General features: G+C 51.6%; 6 protein-coding genes across 6 annotated transcripts; 2 read left to right on the forward strand and 4 right to left on the reverse strand.

Moving 5' to 3' along the window:
- Window positions 1-898: 898 nt before the first annotated feature.
- Window positions 899-2,533, reverse strand: KD926_001047 (uncharacterized protein; the record flags this gene model as incomplete). The annotated part of the gene is made up of 2 exons (XM_053096603.1): window positions 899-2,036; window positions 2,100-2,533. 2 exons carry the CDS (start codon window positions 2,531-2,533, stop codon window positions 899-901), a joined length of 1,572 nt encoding a protein of 523 aa, XP_052959427.1.
- A 4,053-nt stretch (window positions 2,534-6,586) lies between these two features.
- Window positions 6,587-7,701, reverse strand: KD926_001048 (class I SAM-dependent methyltransferase; the record flags this gene model as incomplete). Its single annotated transcript, XM_053096604.1, has 2 exons — window positions 6,587-7,478; window positions 7,601-7,701. 2 exons carry the CDS (start codon window positions 7,699-7,701, stop codon window positions 6,587-6,589), a joined length of 993 nt encoding a protein of 330 aa, XP_052959428.1.
- A 356-nt stretch (window positions 7,702-8,057) lies between these two features.
- Window positions 8,058-9,591, forward strand: KD926_001049 (NAD(P)/FAD-dependent oxidoreductase; the record flags this gene model as incomplete). The annotated part of the gene is made up of 3 exons (XM_053096605.1): window positions 8,058-8,106; window positions 8,260-9,241; window positions 9,300-9,591. The coding sequence occupies 3 exons, from the start codon at window positions 8,058-8,060 to the stop codon at window positions 9,589-9,591; spliced, it is 1,323 nt and encodes a 440-aa protein (XP_052959429.1).
- A 1,104-nt stretch (window positions 9,592-10,695) lies between these two features.
- On the reverse strand, window positions 10,696-11,687 carry KD926_001050 (TBP family protein; the record flags this gene model as incomplete). Its single annotated transcript, XM_053096606.1, has 4 exons — window positions 10,696-10,712; window positions 10,772-11,186; window positions 11,265-11,352; window positions 11,416-11,687. The coding sequence occupies 4 exons, from the start codon at window positions 11,685-11,687 to the stop codon at window positions 10,696-10,698; spliced, it is 792 nt and encodes a 263-aa protein (XP_052959430.1).
- Window positions 11,688-14,617: 2,930 nt separating this feature from the next.
- KD926_001051 (electron-transferring-flavoprotein dehydrogenase) lies at window positions 14,618-16,667 on the forward strand (the record flags this gene model as incomplete). The annotated part of the gene is made up of 3 exons (XM_053096607.1): window positions 14,618-14,915; window positions 14,990-16,508; window positions 16,568-16,667. The coding sequence occupies 3 exons, from the start codon at window positions 14,618-14,620 to the stop codon at window positions 16,665-16,667; spliced, it is 1,917 nt and encodes a 638-aa protein (XP_052959431.1).
- A 734-nt stretch (window positions 16,668-17,401) lies between these two features.
- Window positions 17,402-19,439, reverse strand: KD926_001052 (ATP-binding protein; the record flags this gene model as incomplete). The annotated part of the gene is made up of 5 exons (XM_053096609.1): window positions 17,402-17,514; window positions 17,600-18,042; window positions 18,327-18,433; window positions 18,488-19,179; window positions 19,346-19,439. 5 exons carry the CDS (start codon window positions 19,437-19,439, stop codon window positions 17,402-17,404), a joined length of 1,449 nt encoding a protein of 482 aa, XP_052959432.1.
- Window positions 19,440-19,804: the final 365 nt, after the last annotated feature.

Genomic DNA, 19,804 nt, shown 5'->3' on the forward strand with positions numbered 1-19,804 from the left:
GACCGAACCAGGGGGAAGAGCAGAAAAGCGGGCGGAAGGACCGGAGGGCCAATCAGGGCAGGCAGTCGGCACTTGCAGGTAGCGAAACGGTTCCAGTTGGAGATCGAATTTCGCTTCCAGTCTTTCCGCCCTCTTCTCTGCTCTCTGCCTGACTGTCTGACTTTGTAGTCGCTGCCTGGGACAGGCGCCGGTCCCTGGTTCATTCAGCCTTAAGCGCGCTGAAATCATCCCTTGCCACGCGTCGGCCTGCCTACATCTAGACTACGCTTGAAGTCAAACTAACGTCAAGTGGTCCAATAAATGATGTCATGGAACAATGGACAATAGATAATAAATTCAAATAATCAGAGCCTCATGCGCTAAACATACATACACAGCCGTCAAGACATCAATTCAATCTTCTTTTTCCCCCTCGGTCGAACCCATTCGACTTCCATTTTTCCGGGTTTTTTTGGTCCCGCCTGCCAGATTCTGTCTGGAAAAGACATTGAGAGGATATTTTGAAACATAGGAAAAGATGATAAAAGAAAAGAGAAAAAAAAAAAAGCAAAAAAAAAAGGTGATATCCAAGCCATCCAGGGGATATTTCAACGTGAGCAAGAGACCAACAAAAGAAACAGAAAAAAAAAAAAAAAGTATATATACATGGTTGAACTCAGCTTCGTCTCGCAACAGAACGGAGCGATGAAAGAAACCCAAAGCAGCCATTAAATAGATCGCACTGTACATGATTAAAGAGTAAGATGTGAGAAAGGGGTAGAGAGACACAAGAGTACAGGCCACGCTTAGAGCACGTAGCAGTCAAGGGAGAAACGTAGAGAGGATGAGTGGAGAGAGGTTTGGTAACCCCAACAGGAGCGACTTGCGACCAGCATGCCGAGACCACCGATGAAGATGTTCAAATTTCGCCGAACATTTCGTCCAGCTCGTGAACTCCAACCGTCTCAGGACTTTGAAGCTCCTGCCAGGAATCGTCAAAGGTCATCTCGATGTCTGTTTTCATCATGTCCCGGGCTCCGAGTGACACCTTGCTGTCCTGCTCAGCCAGATCCGACATTTTCATGTCGAGGTCGGGCAGTTCGCTGTTCAGCATGTCGATAGATCGCTTCAGCGTAGAGACGGGTGCCACGTCGAGGTCCTCGGGGAGGCTGATTTGAGGTGCGTTGCTGATGCCACCGGCGTGCACCTCGAAATCCAATCCGTCGTCGGAGACCACACTCGTGCCAGACGAGATGGATGAGGCGACGGATGTAAGCGAGGGGGACGGGGACGTTCCGAAAAGGGCAACCACGGCGGCCTCGTCGGAGTCTTGCTGCTGTAATTGTTCCCGGATCGAATGTTGTTCTTGGATGCCGCCGTGGGAGAAATAGTCGGCATCAGGGCTGTCCGACATCCGGTCCCCGCTGATGGAAGAAAGTGGGCCGTCGTCCATAGGAGTCCCCACGATGCTCATGCTTTCATCATCCAGCCCGTTCAGGCCCTCGGTCAGCGCAGAGAAACCGCCCTTGAAAGTCTCGTTCCGGCCGGCTCTTTGCTCCGAGGCCCGTTCGCGAACAGCGCTAGCAGTCAACGTGAACTCCTTCTCGTCACCCTCCAGCGGCGGCGAAGCGGCACGATTCGAATGCAACAAGCGCGCTTGGTGAGAGTGATCGGGAAACTCGGGACTATGTCTTGAGGAACTGGCAGAATCGGCGCGACCGTCCAGATCGATGTTCTCGGTTTCAAAGTCCGGGGGAGACAGGTCCACCTCGGGGCTGGGGCTCATGCGCGACCGCTCCCGGGCCAACGCGTCTTCCTCGTCCAGATCCGCACTGGTCACGCTGGGCGTGGTCTGTTTCCCTTCGAGGCCGGGAACGACGATATCGTCCGAGTTCTCGGGAAGCGGCTGGCGAGGTAGTGTCGTCAGGTAATAGTACACTTTCCGAGGGTGAATCGGAATGAGTTCTTTGGCGATCGGGCAAGGCGCCAGGGCTGTCCACGGGCGCTTCATATACGTGCTTAGCCGCGACGACAACAGAGCAGCAGGGTTTGCGGAGCTATAGTCGGTGAATGTTAGCAATTGACAATCAGGGACCAGGAGATCGGGGCGTCCAACATACTTTGCGACATTGTCATTTAGAGTGACGAGAATAGCTGCGAGCTCCTTGACCAAGTGCGGACGGTTTCCCGTTTTCTCCAGTTGTTCGATGACGGCGACCACGATATCATCACTGATTCCCTCCGTATCGACCTTGGGCGCGATGCTGCCGTCGAGGGGCGACGGGGGTGGCGTCTGCTCTAGGGTACCGCATCGACCGGACGAGCGCGCACCGGCCAACTGGTGCTTGAGCGTGGTCGAGGTCGAGCTGGAAGCCGAAGAAGGCTCTGGCGACTGAGAACTCGAGTCGTGCGACCTCTTTACCTTTTTGGAGGGATGCTGCTGGTCGTCGGTCGCGTGTGGTTTCGAGGCAGACGGAGAACGGCGGGATGAATTAGGCAGGTGAATACCCAGCGACGGAAGCGACAACGACTTGCGACGAGTGTTATAAGGCATGGTGAAATAAGGGGGAAAGAAGCGACGTGTGATAGAAGGTAGGGGGGATCGAAATCAAGAAAGTGATGGAAATGGCAGGTGAAGCAAGTAGAATACAGGCGGGAATAATAGGAGTAACGTTCTAGGTAGTACGGTAATAATAGTAGTAGGGATCAATAGGCAACCTAACCAAACAACCAGGCAGAAGAGAACAACGGAACGAGCAACACAAACACGGTAATAATATCACACAGGAATAAGAATAAGGAAAAAGAATAAGAGTTAAGAGGATAGGGAGAATACAGGGAAATAATAATAATAGTAAGAGTAATAATAAGACAGGAGGGGGATGAGATGAGAAGGGGAGAGAGAAAGAGAGTGATGATGGGGGGGAGGCGAGAGGCGAAGGGAGGGAAGCAAGAGACAGAGGGTTTAGGAGGGCAATGATGCTCAGATGCCGGAAGGACGAGGAACGGAACGGGGGTAATCAGAGCAAAGTTCGTTGGCCAGTCCGAATGGAGCACAATCGTCAGAACCCAGGGAAGGAGGAAACGGTGATCAGAAAAGAATAGTAATGATAATTATGAGGGAGCGTAATAATGAATAACAAGAAGAGGAACAAACGAGAAAAAGAATGGGGCTGTAGGAAAAGTAGCCTGAGGAATCGTCGTTGCTGTGGATTGACTCTTTTTTTTTTTTTTTCTGAAATGAAATGATTTTTTTTTGGGTCTGGATGGCGGGTGTTTTACGGTGGCAATGATTGGTCTTTGCTGACGACTGGGGCGTTCCTCTATTTCTTTTTTTCTTTTTTTTTTTTTTTCTCCTGCCCTTCTTTTTCCGGGATTCCAGAGGAAGGAGCGCAAAGGGAGGGAGGAAAAAAATTGAATTGTTTTATTTTAATTTGGTTTCATTCTCACTCCGGAGTACCGCCTTTGAATTTCCTATCTACGCGCAATGTCCCCCTCTAGTTGTTTAGGAATTCTTACCCCTCCTCGCTACACCGCTTTTATTCCCCAGATGCATCTCATCACGACTCTATGGAGGAAGTGCTGTAATCTGTACGCAGGATGCACATCGAGACTGCTCCAAGGCGCAACTTCAGCTGCCCGTCTGCATACTCCGTAACGCATCCAAAGGGGCAAAAAGTACGGTGGAGCGGAGCCATGTGTCTATGACGACCAGTCGGGAATAGTCCGGGATCTGATTGGTAGCAGGGCAAGGGCTACACGGAGCAAGATCCTGAGGTTCTGCATGCGCTCCGATGGATGGATGGAGGGGATGGAGACATGGAGTACGCGCCGTGGGACCGGCCTCAGCTTGGTATGGCAATCAAAAGGGCGCTAGGACCGACCAGGCCCGACAGGCCAACTCCCTCCTGCGGGCGGTGATGGTTGCTGCGTCAAAACTCTCGTCGTTGTTTATGCTCAGATAGAAACAAACAAACCCGGAGCAGTTAAGTATACAATCTATTTCTGTTAGCACCGCGCTACCCTGCTTGTCGGTGCTCTGACCTTCACCCTAATTAGATTGGTTTTCAAATGCTTTTCACACCGACTGATTGTCGCGGTGGTTCTACGGAGTAAGACTCTACGGTGTACAGTAAGTCTAAGCCCTACTCCGTCGTCCGTACGGAGTAGTAGCAGGACGGGATGTTGTCTGCGCATCTCGCCGGAGGATGGAGGTGTGCATCCGGCAGACTGGACTCTATCGGTTCTAACCTACTCAGTAAAGTCTACTAGGAAACGAGAAAAACATAAAAAAACAAATCAAACCAAAATACCCAAAAATAAGCTCCAACTCAAGCGACTTGGTAAGTTGATGCGTTACCTGAACTGCTTCAAACTCAGGAAGGCTGCATCCAATTCGGGAAAGTACATTTACACCGGGCTGGAATCCAATCCATGGGACCTGTAAACCAACCGTGTTGACATGTTGATTGCTCGGCGTCGGCCGGCCATAGGTACATAGAGTACTATGGAGTGCACGTACTCGTATCTATCGAACATGCTGCAGTTAGCAGTCCCGAGGCAAGAATTCGGGAGCCAACAGCAACGGACAACCTGAGCCAACCCAAACCAAACGGAAGAGGAAGAAAAAAAAAGGGCAACGGAGAAAAAAAGAGAAGGGGGAGAAAAGAAAATCTCAATCCAAGACCCACGCTAGTGCTGCACTATGCAACACTTATGCACCATCCCAGAGGAGAAATGGAACCAAACACAACACGAGACCAATGAGGGACGAGAGCAGCACCCCACCCACGAAAAGGCGGTTCCAGCGAAAATCCTTCCTAGCGTCGCCGTTTGAGCAATGCCGGCCAATAACGGGCCTGCCGGTGGAGAAAATGCCGAGTCGTCTAGAAGATTGGAAAAGAATCCAATCGGATGGACCAGAGGAGACGCTAGCCTTAGTCCCTCCACTGGAAAAATAAAAAATGGACAAAGGGAAATCCAGAAGGGCAACTCGCCACTTGACTCTCCCGCCTGGGAATGGGATGCCACGGCACGGCTTGCAATTGTCGCGTCGAGAATGGGTTGACGGATCTTCGGCTGGGTAAGTGGGACAGGAACCTCTCCAGCAGACCAGCACTACTACCATCCTCTTTCGGAGTACGGAGTACACGGCACCCTGCCATACTGAGGATGAGTCTCTCTCCCCCATCATCTTGCCTGCAGGCCGGATGTGATGTATCACCCAGACCGCAAGGGATCAACCTTAACGGGTTCAAACACGATGGGAATGGATTATCACGGCGACAGAATCCAACGCGCGTGGAATCATTCCAATCAATAATAATCAATCATCTCAATCCCCCATCCCTGGCTGGCGTTGCCTGGACATTACAGAGTACGCATAACGGTGTACTCCATCCACATTGCAACAGTAGTTTGACGTTGGCCTTGTCCAGTGTTGACTTCCAGGATTGATAGACCAATCCTTTCTGTGTTTATCACGTATGTATTACGGAGTATACCTACTCTACTGCACTACTCAGACGATGTACACACACGGCTGGAGACGCTGTACGTGTAAACATCCCCACCGCCGGGAGATATAGCACATGCATGTAGTACACGTACTTGGTTTCCAATCTGTCAAGTGTGAGCAAATTGTGCCGCCATCCCATCCCTGGAACAAGGATCTAGGAGTGGGTGGTGTCATAATTATGATTCAAAGTGTAGTAAACCGATGGGGGCGGAAGATGGACAATCGCTCGATCGAGCCGCGAATAATAACCCAACCTCCCCGGGATGCTACAACTACGGAGTATCAACCCTCACCAACCTACGGAGAATTTCCCCAAAATAGAATCGAGATGGCGATAAAGCAAGGTCAGTGGAACGATAAGACGAACAAGGGGATCGAGCGATGACGATGCGATGAAGAATTCCTGTGTAAACCTCCCCCCGTAAGAAACGGAATTCAATATACTTCAATAATCTGTACTCTATCCCGCAATAAACGCAGGAATCAAGCGACAGGGCCGGATCACCGGACACCCCCATGCTGCATGCTCGTTTCGCCATCATCACATTGGCTTCTCCTTTATCTCCGACTTCGATATATGTATTGTGTACATGTACATGGCTGTGGGAAATCGATGAATCTCTAGCGGGTCCAGGTCAAGGCACAGTACATACATCGACAATAATATATACCCTGCATACATGTACCGTCCGCTCTTGCATAACATCGCGAAAGGTACATGGTACATCGCTGGGAATACCCCGCATAATACACCACGCCATCCTGACCTCATCTTCTTCGGAATTGCTGCCGTTGTCGCATTAGGATTCAGATCTACACCGACCAGATGGGTCTCTCCCGGTGGTGTTGCCTACTTCGAGAACTGCGGAATATCCTGGCGGGACTTAAGAGAGACACGCGACGTCATATCACAGGAGAGCGAAACCAATGTAGATGAATGTATATTCGCCGTATGTGGGATATTATTCTTGAAGCTTCTCCAGCATGCATAATTCTATTCTATTTTAGCTATGGTACAATAGTCAACCCGTTACCGATGAATATACAGTGAGATCCCAAAAAGAAGACAGTATACACCCCTCGCATCCTCTATGAGTTCGATGCCGGCTTAAGCACGTATTTCCACGTAGTCCCAAAATGCCACCGCTGCTCCTCAACTATCTCCAACCCACTCTCGCGGACAATCTGGCCTATATCCCGGTTCCACCAACATCCATGTCGGTCCGCGTGGGCAGGAGCCAGGTTATCCAGGACCCGATTGAGCCAGTCATAGTGCGACCGACCGTGTTCCAATAGCAAGATCTCCCCCTGCTGCGGCTCGACGATGGTGCCTAAATGCCGCAGCGTGCCTACAGGATCCGGCATCGAACATAACCCCATCGTCTGTACGACGGTGTCGTAATACGCAGGCTTCCCCTGGTTCGAAGGACGCGCGACGTCCGCCGCGTCCTGGGCGCGGAAAACGACGTCTTGGAAGGTCGGATGGAGTCTGGCGAATTTCCGCCGTGCGATTTCCACCATCTGCGGACTGAGATCGATGAACGTTACGGAGCGACACCCTCGCAGCCCGACGCGATCTTTCTCGTCGAGACCTCGTCGCTCGCCGAGCTGGTAGTACTCGAGATTCCGACCCGTGCCGCAACTGACCTCTAAGACGTCCCCGCGCGCTCGCTGCACTAGGCCCTTTCGCTTGCTTCCCATGCGCATAAGCTTCTCAGACATTTCCACGTCGGCGTCGAATGTCCCGGCCGTTTGGTTGTAGCGATCCGACACGTCCTTGGGGACGTCTAGGGACTGCGCCTGAGCCACCTCTCGCCTGTAGGATGCAAACAGATAGCCACAGTAAGCACTTATGCCCAGGACGCCCACACCGAGGGTGGTCATAACCCGGGGCGACATTCGGGCCTCATCATCTGGTTTGAGATTTGACAGATGGGGATTGGCTCGTTTCGGCAGCGATGGCGCTACCGGAGTCTTTTTGCTGCTAACTTGTTAGACAAGGGTAGACCAAAGGACTTTCTTTCGCAAGGGTTGAATTGTCATGCTGAATAGAAAGAATGCCGCTGATACGGCGTGCCTGAGAAGACACTGGATACTACTGACCCTGGCCCTTCAACGGGGATCTTTCCGCCTGTCCTTGGACCGCCGGTGACAGGCACCTTGGCCTTTTTCAACGCGGCGCGTCCTGCTCGGGGTGCGCTCATGGTTGGAGAGGGACGCAGGAGAAACGTAGTATCATAAGATTCCGCAAGTCATGGAATTGAACATGAGTCGGGATGGGAAACTGGACCGACAAATCGATTCGTACTATCAAAGATAATCGCGGCCGAGGATCGGACAGCCAAGAAAGGGAAGGTGCGCAATCGGGTCGGTTCCGGGGGAAAAAGTCACGGGTCTTTGGGTATCAGCCCATCGTGGGGAAGTTTCCCCTCTTTCTTTCGCTCTCTCTCCCTTTCTCCTCATCTTTCTGCGCTCTTCTACTCTCTTTATATTATCATTCCGACCCAATTGGTCGATTCCCATCGATTCCCAGACCCGACAGCCCTCGTTGTCCCGCACAATGGCTCTCCCACCCAAGATATTGATTGTCGGTGGAGGAGTCTTCGGATGTGAGTGACCGATCCTCTTGAAGACAAGACAAGCGATGGCCAAATATGAGACCTCGTGGATCTTTCTTTCCGCCCGGCTCGTAACCTCGAGATACTTCGCCGATCATCTATCTACATCAGGCCCTGGTTGACAATCGTTCGCACCCTCTTCAGTGTCCACGGCCCTCGCCCTGTCCCGCCGACACCCCACCAGCCAAGTCACCGTGCTCGAAGCCTCCCCTATAATCCCCAATCCGGAAGGATCCTCCGTCGACAGCTCGCGCATCGTGCGCGCCGACTACTCGAACCCGGCGTACGTGAGACTGGCCGCCACCGCCATCGAAAGCTGGCGCAACACGGAATGGGGCCGCGAGGGCCGCTATACCCAGAATGGTCTGCTGCTGGTCTACCCGGATGGCAATGCGCAGGGAAAGGAATACACAATCAAGAGCTACCACAATGTCAAAGAACTGGAGGGGAATCTGGTTGAGTTTCTGCCCGCGAAGAAGGATGTTCTGCGGGCCGCACCGGCCTACGGCGAGTCGCTCAACGTCGCGGGAGGGTACGTCAATTGGGGATCGGGCTGGTCCGACGCCGAAGCCTCGGTGCGGTACGCGAAGAAGAAACTGGACGAGGCCGGCAAGGTCAACTTCCAGACGGGGAATGTTCAAAGTCTGCAGTACGCCGACCAGACGACACCGAACAAAGTGACCGGTGTGACCCTGGCCGATGGGACCTCGATAACGGCGGATCTAGTGATTCTGGCCACCGGTGCCTGGACCTCGAAACTGGTCGACCTCCGCGGCCGCGCCGTGGCCACCGGACAGGCAATCGCATACATGCGCATCTCCGACGAAGAACAGAAGCTGCTCGAGAACATGCCTACTATCCTTAACTTTAGCACGGGAATGTTCATTATCCCGCCGCGAAACAACCTGCTCAAGATCGCTCGCCATGCCTACGGCTACCAGAACCCGACATCCGTGCCCGTCCCTGGAAGCCAGGGAACCGCCACTATGGACGTGAGCCTGCCCGAGAGCGGCGTCCCGGTTCCGCGCGAAGGCCAGGACGCCTTCCGCTCTGCTATGAAGCAGCTCCTCCCGACCTTCGGAGACCGACCCTTCACCAGCACCCGAGTATGCTGGTACACCGATACGTAAGTGGACCATCCTCCCACCCCCAAACACCCCGCTAATCGACCCGGTTTTGAACAGCCCCAACGGCGACTTCATCGTAACCTACCACCCGGACCAAACGGGCCTCTTCCTCGCCACCGGCGGCAGTGGCCACGCATACAAGTTCTTCCCCGTGATCGGCGACAAGGTCGTCGACGCCCTCGAAGGCCGTCTGGAGCCTGAACTCCAGAAGCTCTGGGCCTGGCCGGAAGCCGTCGACCCGCGGGTCCTGCAGGGCGCCGAGGATGGAAGTCGATCCGGAGCGAAGGGACTGCTGCTGCGTGAGGAGTTAGCCAAGACGCAGAAGGAACTGCGGACGAGTGCGTTATAATTGAGATGCATGGTGTATGGAGCGTGCATATAAAATTGTAGATAGATCGGTAGATAGTTATTTAGATGGATAGCTGGTTGAAAACTGTCTGTATATATATGAGACCTATAAGATACAAGATACACAATCTCATGTCAAGGATCTTATAAAATGAGCCAACCGGTAAGGGGCACCGGAATCTGAAGATCACCCGCTCGCTTTCTGCAGGCCAGTTTAGAATCTGGAATACAGACAAGGGAGACCTGGACGGGACGGGGCGGAGCAAGCAAGAACGACCGCTAGGACCGCCCCGGTGCGTGCCTGCATATTAAGGCAGCCTAAACTTGAACCTAGTAGGTATGTGACTGAGACTTTGACAGGGAACAGCGTTAGAAATCCGGAGATCCCCAGCGATAAGTAGACTTAGTACACCAGGGAAGTTGAAACATTTACGGCTCTACCAACCTACAAATAGAGGCAAGACGGTCTGCATATCTCGTTCCATTTTCTGCTAGACAACCAGCAACAAGGAAAAGCAACGAAAGAATAAAAACAGACGGTCCGTGGGAATCAGAAAAAAAAAGAAAAAAAGAGAAAAAAAAAAAACCTCTCGGAGCCACAATCCCATCAATCTCGTTGGCGAGTCCGATCTCTAAAAAAAAAAAACACAGCTGAAATAAATTTTTTTCCCTTCTGATCCATCCATCATCCCCAAACCTGACGAACAGGTAAATAGATAAAGAAAAAGCAGAATCAAAAAAGTAATTAGAAGGAGGCAACCATCGACCAGCGCACAGTACCGCCCCCTTTGAAACTGCGGGTGTGCGACTATCTAATTGTAGACACTTTAGAAGTTTGTTGAAACAGAAAATGAAAAAGGTAAGCAATCCGAATCGCTAAAAACGCCGTACAAATGCTAGCATCAAAAATCGTCATGTGTAGGGGGCGAAAGTTCGAGAATTCAGGCAGGCGACAACGAGTTGAAGCGTCTTGCCCTGCTCGTAATACATGCCAGGCGAGGTGATTAAAAAGGCAACAAGAAAAAGACGGAAAGAAGATGTTAATACAAGTGAGAAGATGTGAAATGTTGGTAGTGACCTTCCCGTTATCAGTCGCCTAAAGGTTTTAGACCTTGCGGAAATCTAGAATGGGCAGTTAGTGCTGTGTCCAACCTCAGGGTCATCGACGTGGAGTACTATACCTGAAAGCACAGGGTAGATCAGTTCGAACGCCTGGTAGATCTCTTCACGGACCTTGGCACCGGTCAAGACAATCTTGCCGCTGACGAAGATCAAGAGCACAATCTTAGGCTTCATCATACGGTAGATGAGACCAGGGAACAACTCAGGTTCGTAAGAACTGAAGTTATGATGGCGACTAGCCAAGCCTTCTAGGCGAATGGGGAACTTGATGTCGCAAGAGCCGACGATGTTCTGGATTTTGAAATCCGTGAACTTGGCGTTGAAACCAAGCTTCTGGATAATACGGGCGTATTTCCTGGAAGCTAACTTGGAGTCATCTTCCGACTTGGCACCGGTCACGACCATCTTGCCCGAGGCGAAGATAAGAGCGGTAGTTTTCGGTTCCCGAATACGCATGATCACGGCCGCGAAACGCTAAGAAAAAGAAAAGAAACCAGTTCAGCCACACTGTACCCTGATGGAGCATGCTCAGGGAGGTGTGGAAGATAATACCTTAGGGTTGTACTCCGCATTTCTTGCGTGGAGCGCAATGGTCTTGAGATCCAAACGACAGTCAAGGTTGACGGTAGCGACGATGTTTCTTTGAAAAGAGAGACATGTTCAGTATTCTGGTAAACCAGAGAGACAGCAAGAGTATACTCACTGCAGCGTTGGCACAATGCCACTCCCCGGAGCATTAGCAGCCGGAGTCGCAGCCGGAGTCGCGGGCGTCACCCCGTTGCCATTGACGGCATTTGCTCCAGGCTGCTGACCGTTCACATTTCCGTTCGAACCCTGAGCACCCATCGCCATGTTTCCATCTTTATCGGAAGGCGGAGTCAGATCGCCGGCACCACCGGGAAAGGAGAGAGAGGCAGGAGAAGTGAAGGCCCGGGCCTGCTGCGCGTTGGAGGGATGGGTTGTGAGAGAATCCATCGTGACGTGAGTCAGAAATACTCGAGCTGTAGACCAGCCAAGACTGAATAGATATGAGAAAGCTCTGAGGGCAGTCTGTGTACCAAGGACAGAGAGATTAGTCAAAGCCAGCAGACACGAGGTCGCAACGAGGCGAACATCAAGCGGTGTGGAAGTGATGAGATAGTGGGACAGCGTAGTGATGACAGTGATGACAGTGGTGAATCAAGTGATGGGTATTTTTTTCCGCCTAGGTGGAAAAAGTTGCCAACAGCAACTGCGATAGATAACTCGACTCGGCGGTGCAGACAGGCAAAAAAAATCTTCAGACCGCCTTTTGCCAAAAATTTTTTTTCTCGGGGATTTCCAGGAGAAAGAGATGACAACATACCCTTTGTGGGAGATGGACAAGTCAATGTCTCCCCTACAGCAAAGCTGCCTTTTCTGTTCAACAACGGGAGGAATGTCCCGGAGAGAGATGAAGCAGAACCGAACTCAAGGTCAGGTTGGGCAAGGTTCTGGACAAGACAGCGAGGGTGAACAGGACCAGAGACCAGAAAAATCACAGTGAAGTGTTTTCCTGAGGGTGATTTAACTCAAAGGGCAACGGAAGATCACAACTATGGACAGAGTGCAAAAGACAGGCGCAAGTTGAAGAGAGAGTGAAGACAAATGGATGCGCTGGAAGTTTTTTTTTTTTTGGACAAAACAATCAAACTTTTTTTTGGTGCTTTTCCTTTTTGGGAAATAGGGTAGTCTATCTGCTTTGGGGACTTGGTGAAGTCAAGAGAGAGCGGCGAAGATGCAGTTGCAAACTTCCTGTTTCAATAGATTGAAACGTTTGGGGGGGAGAGGAGAGAGTTGTTCCGCTCCGGCGTTGGTCTTCTTTGGGAGATGGGAGTTGTGCCTAAGATTTCCCGGGAAAAAAAATTTCCTTTTTGTTTCTGTCAAGAAACAGAGACAGGAACTTTCTTTTTTGATAATAAAATTATTAACCAAAGAAAAAAGTAAGCCAAGCTCTGATATCTGATCGGAAGGAGAGAGGGGAGGGAGGTATGGGCGGGAAAGAAGACAACTGTATGGCGATTTCCGGGCGGTGCCAAGACCAGAACAAAAATTCCAACAAGGACAGGAAAGAGGGAGGTTGGGCCTTTATATAGGCTGAGTCACAGCGCCCGGGAGTGCTGGCGTCAGGGGGGGCTGGGCCAGGCGGCGGCGGCAAAAGCAGCGACGGGCGGTCGCCTCCATCCATGGGTGGTCCTCCACTAGCGGCTCTTGGGTGGCCAACCCTTCCTGCCCGCCCAGCAAGCGCCCTTGACTCACTCCACCGCGCACACATTGTCTGGGAGCCCCACCCCACGCTGGACACGCTCTGTTTGGTCCTCGCCCCCTTGCCTTTTCTCCCGGTCAGCGCCATGGTTGCAGCCACTCGCCCTTTGTCCAGTCCGCGTCGCTCCTACGACTGATGGGCAGTCCCACCCTCGAGCCTATGCATTCCGTCTGCTCCAATCACCCCGTTCCCGGTCGTCGCCCTCGCTGCTTTAGCGTCCATCCCACCGATCAAACAACAATTTGGCCTTTCGCACCAATCTGTCCTTTATTTTTATTTTTATTTTTTTATTTTTATTTTTTATTTTTTTGTCTCTTTATGGTCATGTCTATTTCCTTTCCTCTTTCAGCCTGTCAGCGACGCGTCGGCGAATATCAATCTAATAAATTATATTATCGCGATGCCAATTTTCTATTTATTCTTTCCTCTTTCCCTCGAGTGATCATCGTACCTTATCAAGTTTCTCTCCGACCTATTCTCACAAAGAAGACGTCACCACGTACGGAGTACACAGTGTACAGACTACTCCGTACACACAACGCAATGAAGATATAAATAGGTGACCAGTCCCCGTCTGTCCGCTACACGTCCATTTTGTCCTCCACCCCCAAAGTCCAAACGCGAAAAGCTTGTCGCCGGTCGATGGATCACAAAAGGAGTCGCGTCGATGATTGGGTCTCAGTAGGCGCTGTCGGCCATGGTGGCGCTCTCGGCTTTTTCCCCAGATTGCAGCCAGGGTGTTGAATTATGATCCACCGTTATTTGTCTGTTTGAGGATGAGAGGTCCAATAATTCCTTGATGTTTGACTCTTGCCCGTAAATAGTAATCAACAATCAACATGACAGGTTTGACTCTAAATAACACCAAAAATGAGCCGAGGGCGGTGCTGGGCGGGGTGTACGTAATCGACTCCTGATCACGGGCATGTGGTATTTTACATGCCGACGCCGTATGTTTGGTATTCGGTTGGTATCCAGCATGCTTCCAGGTTTTCCATCTTACCTCCTTCCGTACCGCCGTCATCCGCTCTGCTTCCGCGGGCCAAACAAGCCGTTCCCTTTCTATCCGCCTGGACGCAGGAATCGTGATACTTGATGATCTGCTCTCGACTCCCAGCGCTATGGTATCCCGACGTAATGATATCATTACCGAGCATGTGGTTTGCTCATGATTCACTTTTTTGATTTTACCTATCTATTATTCCTGAGGGTCCCACTACCGAAACTACGGCAGATCAGTGACCGGGATAATGGAGAAATCTGGAGTACTATTAAATATCGAATTGACCCCGTCAACGTGACGTAGCTTCGGGAAGAGAGAATAGGCTGTATGCGATTGCTATTCAGAGTCGGGCTATACTCGGTTTCCTGCGGATGAGCAATTCTTAATTGCCCCTCTTCCCATTGGCCGACCTTACCTCGGGCCACCGCCCGCCGCCTTGGCTTAGTCAACTTTTTGCGAAGTTGATCCCGCCTTTATTAAAGATTGCTGCTATCGCTTCCTCTTCACGTTGCGCCCTTTTCGCCTCGCTGTTCTCGGTCATGTCGATGCCTGTATGATAACACCTTGACTCTGTACACCACTCTCCCCTCTCCGTCTTTGTTTCCCTTCATTTGCGCCATGGCCTCTAAGGGAGCCATGCTGCCTCTTTTGAGGCGTGAGATGCGTCCTGCGCCCACTCGCCTCTCGCGGGCCTACTCCTCCTTTTCCGCTGCCTCAAACTCGACGAGAAGCTCGAATCCTTCGTTGTCCATCCCCGGACGCAGAGCCTCCCGCCGCTCCGCTCTTTTCACCCCGGGTCGCATGCCCATTCGTGCTTTTTCGCAGTCGCTGAAGCTCGCCAATGAAAATGGACACTTCGATCCCCGATCAGTCGACAGAGAGTCGGATGAGGTGGACGTCTGCATTGTCGGTGGCGGTAAGGCTATTCATGTCGTGTTTCACTGTGTCCCAATCCTCGTCGCTGACCATCTGCTTTCTCACGGACCCCAGGCCCCGCCGGTCTTGCCGCCGCGATTCGTCTAAAACAGCTTGCCAACGAAGCGGGGAATGAGGAATTCCGTGTGATCCTGCTGGAGAAGGCCGGCGAAATCGGTGCGCACATCTTATCGGGCAATGTCTTCGAACCGACCGCACTCAACGAGCTTCTACCCGACTGGTTATCGGAGGACAATCCGTCACGGTTCGAGGGCGTGACGCCGGCCAAGGAAGAGAAGATGCGCTTCTTGACTCAGAATTCCGCGATCCCGATCCCGATGCCGCCGCAGATGAATAACCATGGAAACTACATCGTCAGTTTGAACGAGTTAACCAAATGGCTGGGTGAGCGAGCGGAGGAGCTTGGCGTGGAAATTTACCCCGGATTCGCCGCTAGCGAAATCGTGTACGGAAGCGACGGCGCTGTGCTCGGAGTGGCGACCAACGACTTGGGTATTGGCCGGGATGGTCAGGCGAAGGACACCTTCGAGCGAGGAATGGCGTTCCATGCTCGCGTTACCCTGCTCGCCGAGGGTTGCCATGGCAGTTTGACCAAGCAGGTTACCAAGAAATATGACCTGCGACGTGATAGCCAGCCGCAAACGTACGGCATCGGGCTGAAGGAGGTCTGGGAAATCCAGCCCGAGAAGTTCAACTCCGGAGAGATCGTGCATTCCTTGGGTTACCCGCTCCCTTCGGATACCTACGGCGGTGCCTTCATGTATCACTTTGGCGACAACATGGTCACTCTTGGTCTGGTGGTTGGTCTGGATTATCCCAACCCCTGGCTTTCTCCGTATGGCGAGTTCCAAAAAATGAAGCACCACCCTCTTTTCAAGGACGTTCTGGAGGGTGGCAAGTGTATCTCTTACGGAGCCCGTGCTCTGAACGAGGGCGGTTTCCAGTCCATCCCGAAATGCGCCTTCCCGGGAGGCGCGCTCATCGGCGACACGGCCGGATTCCTCAACGTCCCTAAGATCAAGGGCACGCATACAGCCATGAAATCCGGCATGTTGGCCGCCGAATCGACATTCTCGGCGCTGCAGAGCTCAAGCGAAGGAACGGTCTTCCTTTTCGACTACGAGAAGTCCCTCCGAGAGTCGTCTATCTGGAAAGAGCTGCGAGAGGTCCGCAACATGCGACCCTCCTTCGGCACTCCTTTCGGCCTGTACGGAGGTGTTGTCTACTCCGGTCTGGAAGCCTACCTTTTCAAGGGCCGAACGCCCTGGACCCTGAAGCATCACAGCACCGACGCCGCGGCCACCAAGCAGGCCTCGGAATGCGAGAAGATCGAATACCCCAAGCCGGACGGCGTTATCAGCTTCGACATCTTAACCAGCGTTAGCCGAACTGGCACCAACCATGAGGAAGACCAGCCGGTGCACCTGCAGGTCGAGGACTGGGACAAGCACAAGGACATCGCATGGCCGCAGTACAAGGGCATCGAGAACCGGTTCTGCCCCGCCGGAGTGTACGAATACGTCGAGGACCCGAGCAAGGAACATGGCGTTCGCTTCCAAATTAATTCCCAGAAGTGAGTTCTCCCTTTTCCCCTTCCCCTTCCTCGTCTGGTCCAACGCTAACACATAACAGCTGCATCCATTGCAAGACCTGCGATATCAAGGTTCCCACGCAGGATATCAACTGGCAAACACCCCAAGGTGGCGAGGGTCCCAAGTATTTCATGACATAAGTTGGGAAAAACCCGCCCCTCCCCCGTCCCCTTTCTTTCTTATTTGCCTTTCACCATCCGTACCAACATTTCCACTATATCCTACCGTGTTTTATTCTCTCTGTTGAATAGAGTTGCCTTCGCGCATGTTGGCACATCTAGTTCTGGATCTGGATCTGATTCTGATTATCCACCGTTCAATTCGGTTCTATCGTCATAACCCACATACCATATTTACCCCACCTACTTGACCTTCCATACCTAGTCCGTCGTTGTCTACTCCTATGTCCTGTATAAAAAGGAAACCAGAAAAGCAAAAGCCGGTCGATTCGGTCTTTGGGATGGGTCTTTCTTGCGATCTGTATATAGATATCTATTTGAGTTAATTGCATTGAATATCTAACTTTCTCGACCTCAACGAAGAGAAAAGTTTAATCATGTCATATCATATGTTTTATAGGAATCTATCCTTGGACAGAGGTAGTGACGACTGGCGAGGGGGTTCTAAATGCGTGGGAGATTGAAAATCAAGAAAGATATCGTATGAATTGTTTCAGAATTCCAATCTATGTAGTTATCGAATTGATTGATGGATGTAGACCGAACACAAAACCCCAATAATCGGGGAGGGAGTAAGGATGATAAACCAAGCCATTCTTAACCAAACTAATCAACATGCTTTGATTGTTATTATTGAAATCAATTTAGCACTCACTTCGTTTTCAAAAAGCCAATTTGTTAAACCTGGTGAATACTTAATCTAGCAGGTCAAATTCCGGCACGACCACTGCATTATCCGAGTCTAGAACATATGCCGAAGTATAGTCGTTCTTAAATACGACTCGCCAGAGCTTCGTACCGGGTACATCTAACGGAAAGGAAAACATTAGCACTGATGTTCAAAGACCCGCTTCCATGGACGTATGTAAAAAGGAGGAGGGAGTTCGACATACGATACTTCTGGGGAGCAGACTGCCTGCAGTCTAAAATAAGCCAGTCGGTCATCTGCCCATTCTCGATCAATGGGTGATAGAGACCGTGCTGCTGGAACCGAGCGCACACGCTGTGGATCTGATCACCGTCGCGAAGCAGCTCGACGCCCCATGCCGGCCCGATGATGCGGAAGTCGACCCGTTCGTTGCCGGTACAGGACCACTTGCTTGAAATGCCCACTCCGTGGCCGACGAGGGAGGCGAAACAACGATACCATTCGTCCTGGAAGGGGGTTTCGGGTGGGCGGACGAACTTGTTAGGGAGATGCGAGGTGACGGGGTCGGAAAGGAGACGGGTCCGCGAGAAGCATTTGAGGATGGCTTCACAAAGGGTAGCTAGACAGGGGAACCGGTCGAATGGGAAGGGTTTTAGTTGCAATGCGTGCAACATGTACTCAACGAATCTGTTTGGTTAACAGGTTAACAGACTAGTTATTTTGTGTTGTAATGACATGGCATATCGGTGCAATATTACTTCATGTGTAGTCTGGTAGGGAGGAAACAGATGGTGTTGGGGTCCCCTGCGGCTGAAGTCCTGGTAAGGTCTGAGTGCAACCAGCCTTTCTCGTAGCAGAGTCGGAGTCCTTCATCTTGAAGGTTGCACGGTACGCTGCCATTCTCTAACACCCTGCGGAGTACGTTGACAGCAGACGCTGTGAGGTTTTTTGCCAAGGGAAATGACCTGAACACTGCGAAATGCCGGAGGCTTCTGAACACGCGAGATTCATCGACGAATGATCTACTAAAGAGTTCCTTTGTCACGGTTCGGACCGTACCGTCCTCTGATGTGTAGTTCTATAAACCCTCGTGTCAATAAATGTTCTCATCCTTTTTCGTGCTAATACATACCTTTAAGACGTGTGAGACTATTGCTTCGACGGCGCCGGGGTGGCCCTTTGTCATGGAATACAAGTATTCGCGCGCGGATGGATCCATGTCCAAGGCCATGTCCGGACGGGAGCAAAGCCTATTGACTGCGTCTTCACACTCCTCTTCGGTGTAGAAAAGGCAGATGCCCGAAGATTCCGGGTCTGATTGCTCGGTGATGGATACACGCTGTGACGGTTCCAGATACAGGGAAGCTTGTGCATCAGGATAGCCGGGCAATCCGCCTGTAGGGCTTCCATAGGAAGAGAATATACAGATTCTGGCACCGCCAGATGCGCCACTTTGGCCTTTGATTGGACCCAGCCACAGTGAATGATCTGCAAATGATTCTTGGGCCTCATCAATAATGAACACAGTTTTAGTGTGCAGACGGTTCTCGATATAAAAGCGATTGGTCTCCTCCTGCTGATCTTGGTGTTGTTGGGTGACACGATCAGCACCTTGGTTCCAGCCTGTTATGACTTTCACTGACTGCCCCTTTTCAGTGTAATAGAGCTCAAGAAGATGCGCAAGCGTTGTCTTGCCTGACGACGGGGGTCCTCTAACATGTACCACTCGGTTTTTGTCTAGCAATGCGGCAAGCTTCCTGACCGTGTCGGAACGAGGCGAGATATCCTGGTGCAAAGTGGACGGAACTTTCGACAGAGATGGGGCTGCTGATAGTTAGTTCATGCTCCTTTACTCCATGGCCTTGAGGGTTAGCACCATAGTCTCGATGCCGGGAGAGAAGGTGGCCACAGTCATCGCATATTCCTCCAGTGGAAAAGGAGTGGGCCTGGATCATTAGAGAGCCGGAAACACAGGGGCATCGCATGTCACCTCTGAAGAGGAAAAGACAAGGACCCAAGATGACTTTCATCATCTGCTGATGATCAGAAATGAGAGCCTGTCCAGCTAAAGGCATGGATGCCATGATGGCGAAGGATTACGGCTGGAAGAATCTGGAGATGTGGGAAGGAGGGTAGAGAGGGGAAAGGCCAAAAATTTTTGGAAGGCGTAATTTCTACGTCAAAAAAGCGGTTGACCGATGTAAGTATGACTCCATATCCTGGCGGAAGTAGAACGGCGGTTGGTAACCAGTGCATGTTCAATAGCACACCAGTCTACTTGGTGGGTTCAACTTCGATGGAAACCATGCTTGCAGTTTCTATACATGGGTAGATTGAATCCGTAAGGAAGGAGGACCCCCGTAACGGTGACGACGCAACTAGTGCTTGAAGCATTCGGATGCAACCGAAAGTCAACGGAAGCGACCCTAGATAGAGTTCGCTGGTTGAG

This window comes from Aspergillus affinis, assembly GCF_023601865.1.
Source record: "Aspergillus affinis strain CMG 70 chromosome Unknown NODE_11_length_483380_cov_85_280398, whole genome shotgun sequence".
Taxonomy (NCBI): Eukaryota; Fungi; Ascomycota; class Eurotiomycetes; order Eurotiales; family Aspergillaceae; genus Aspergillus; species Aspergillus affinis.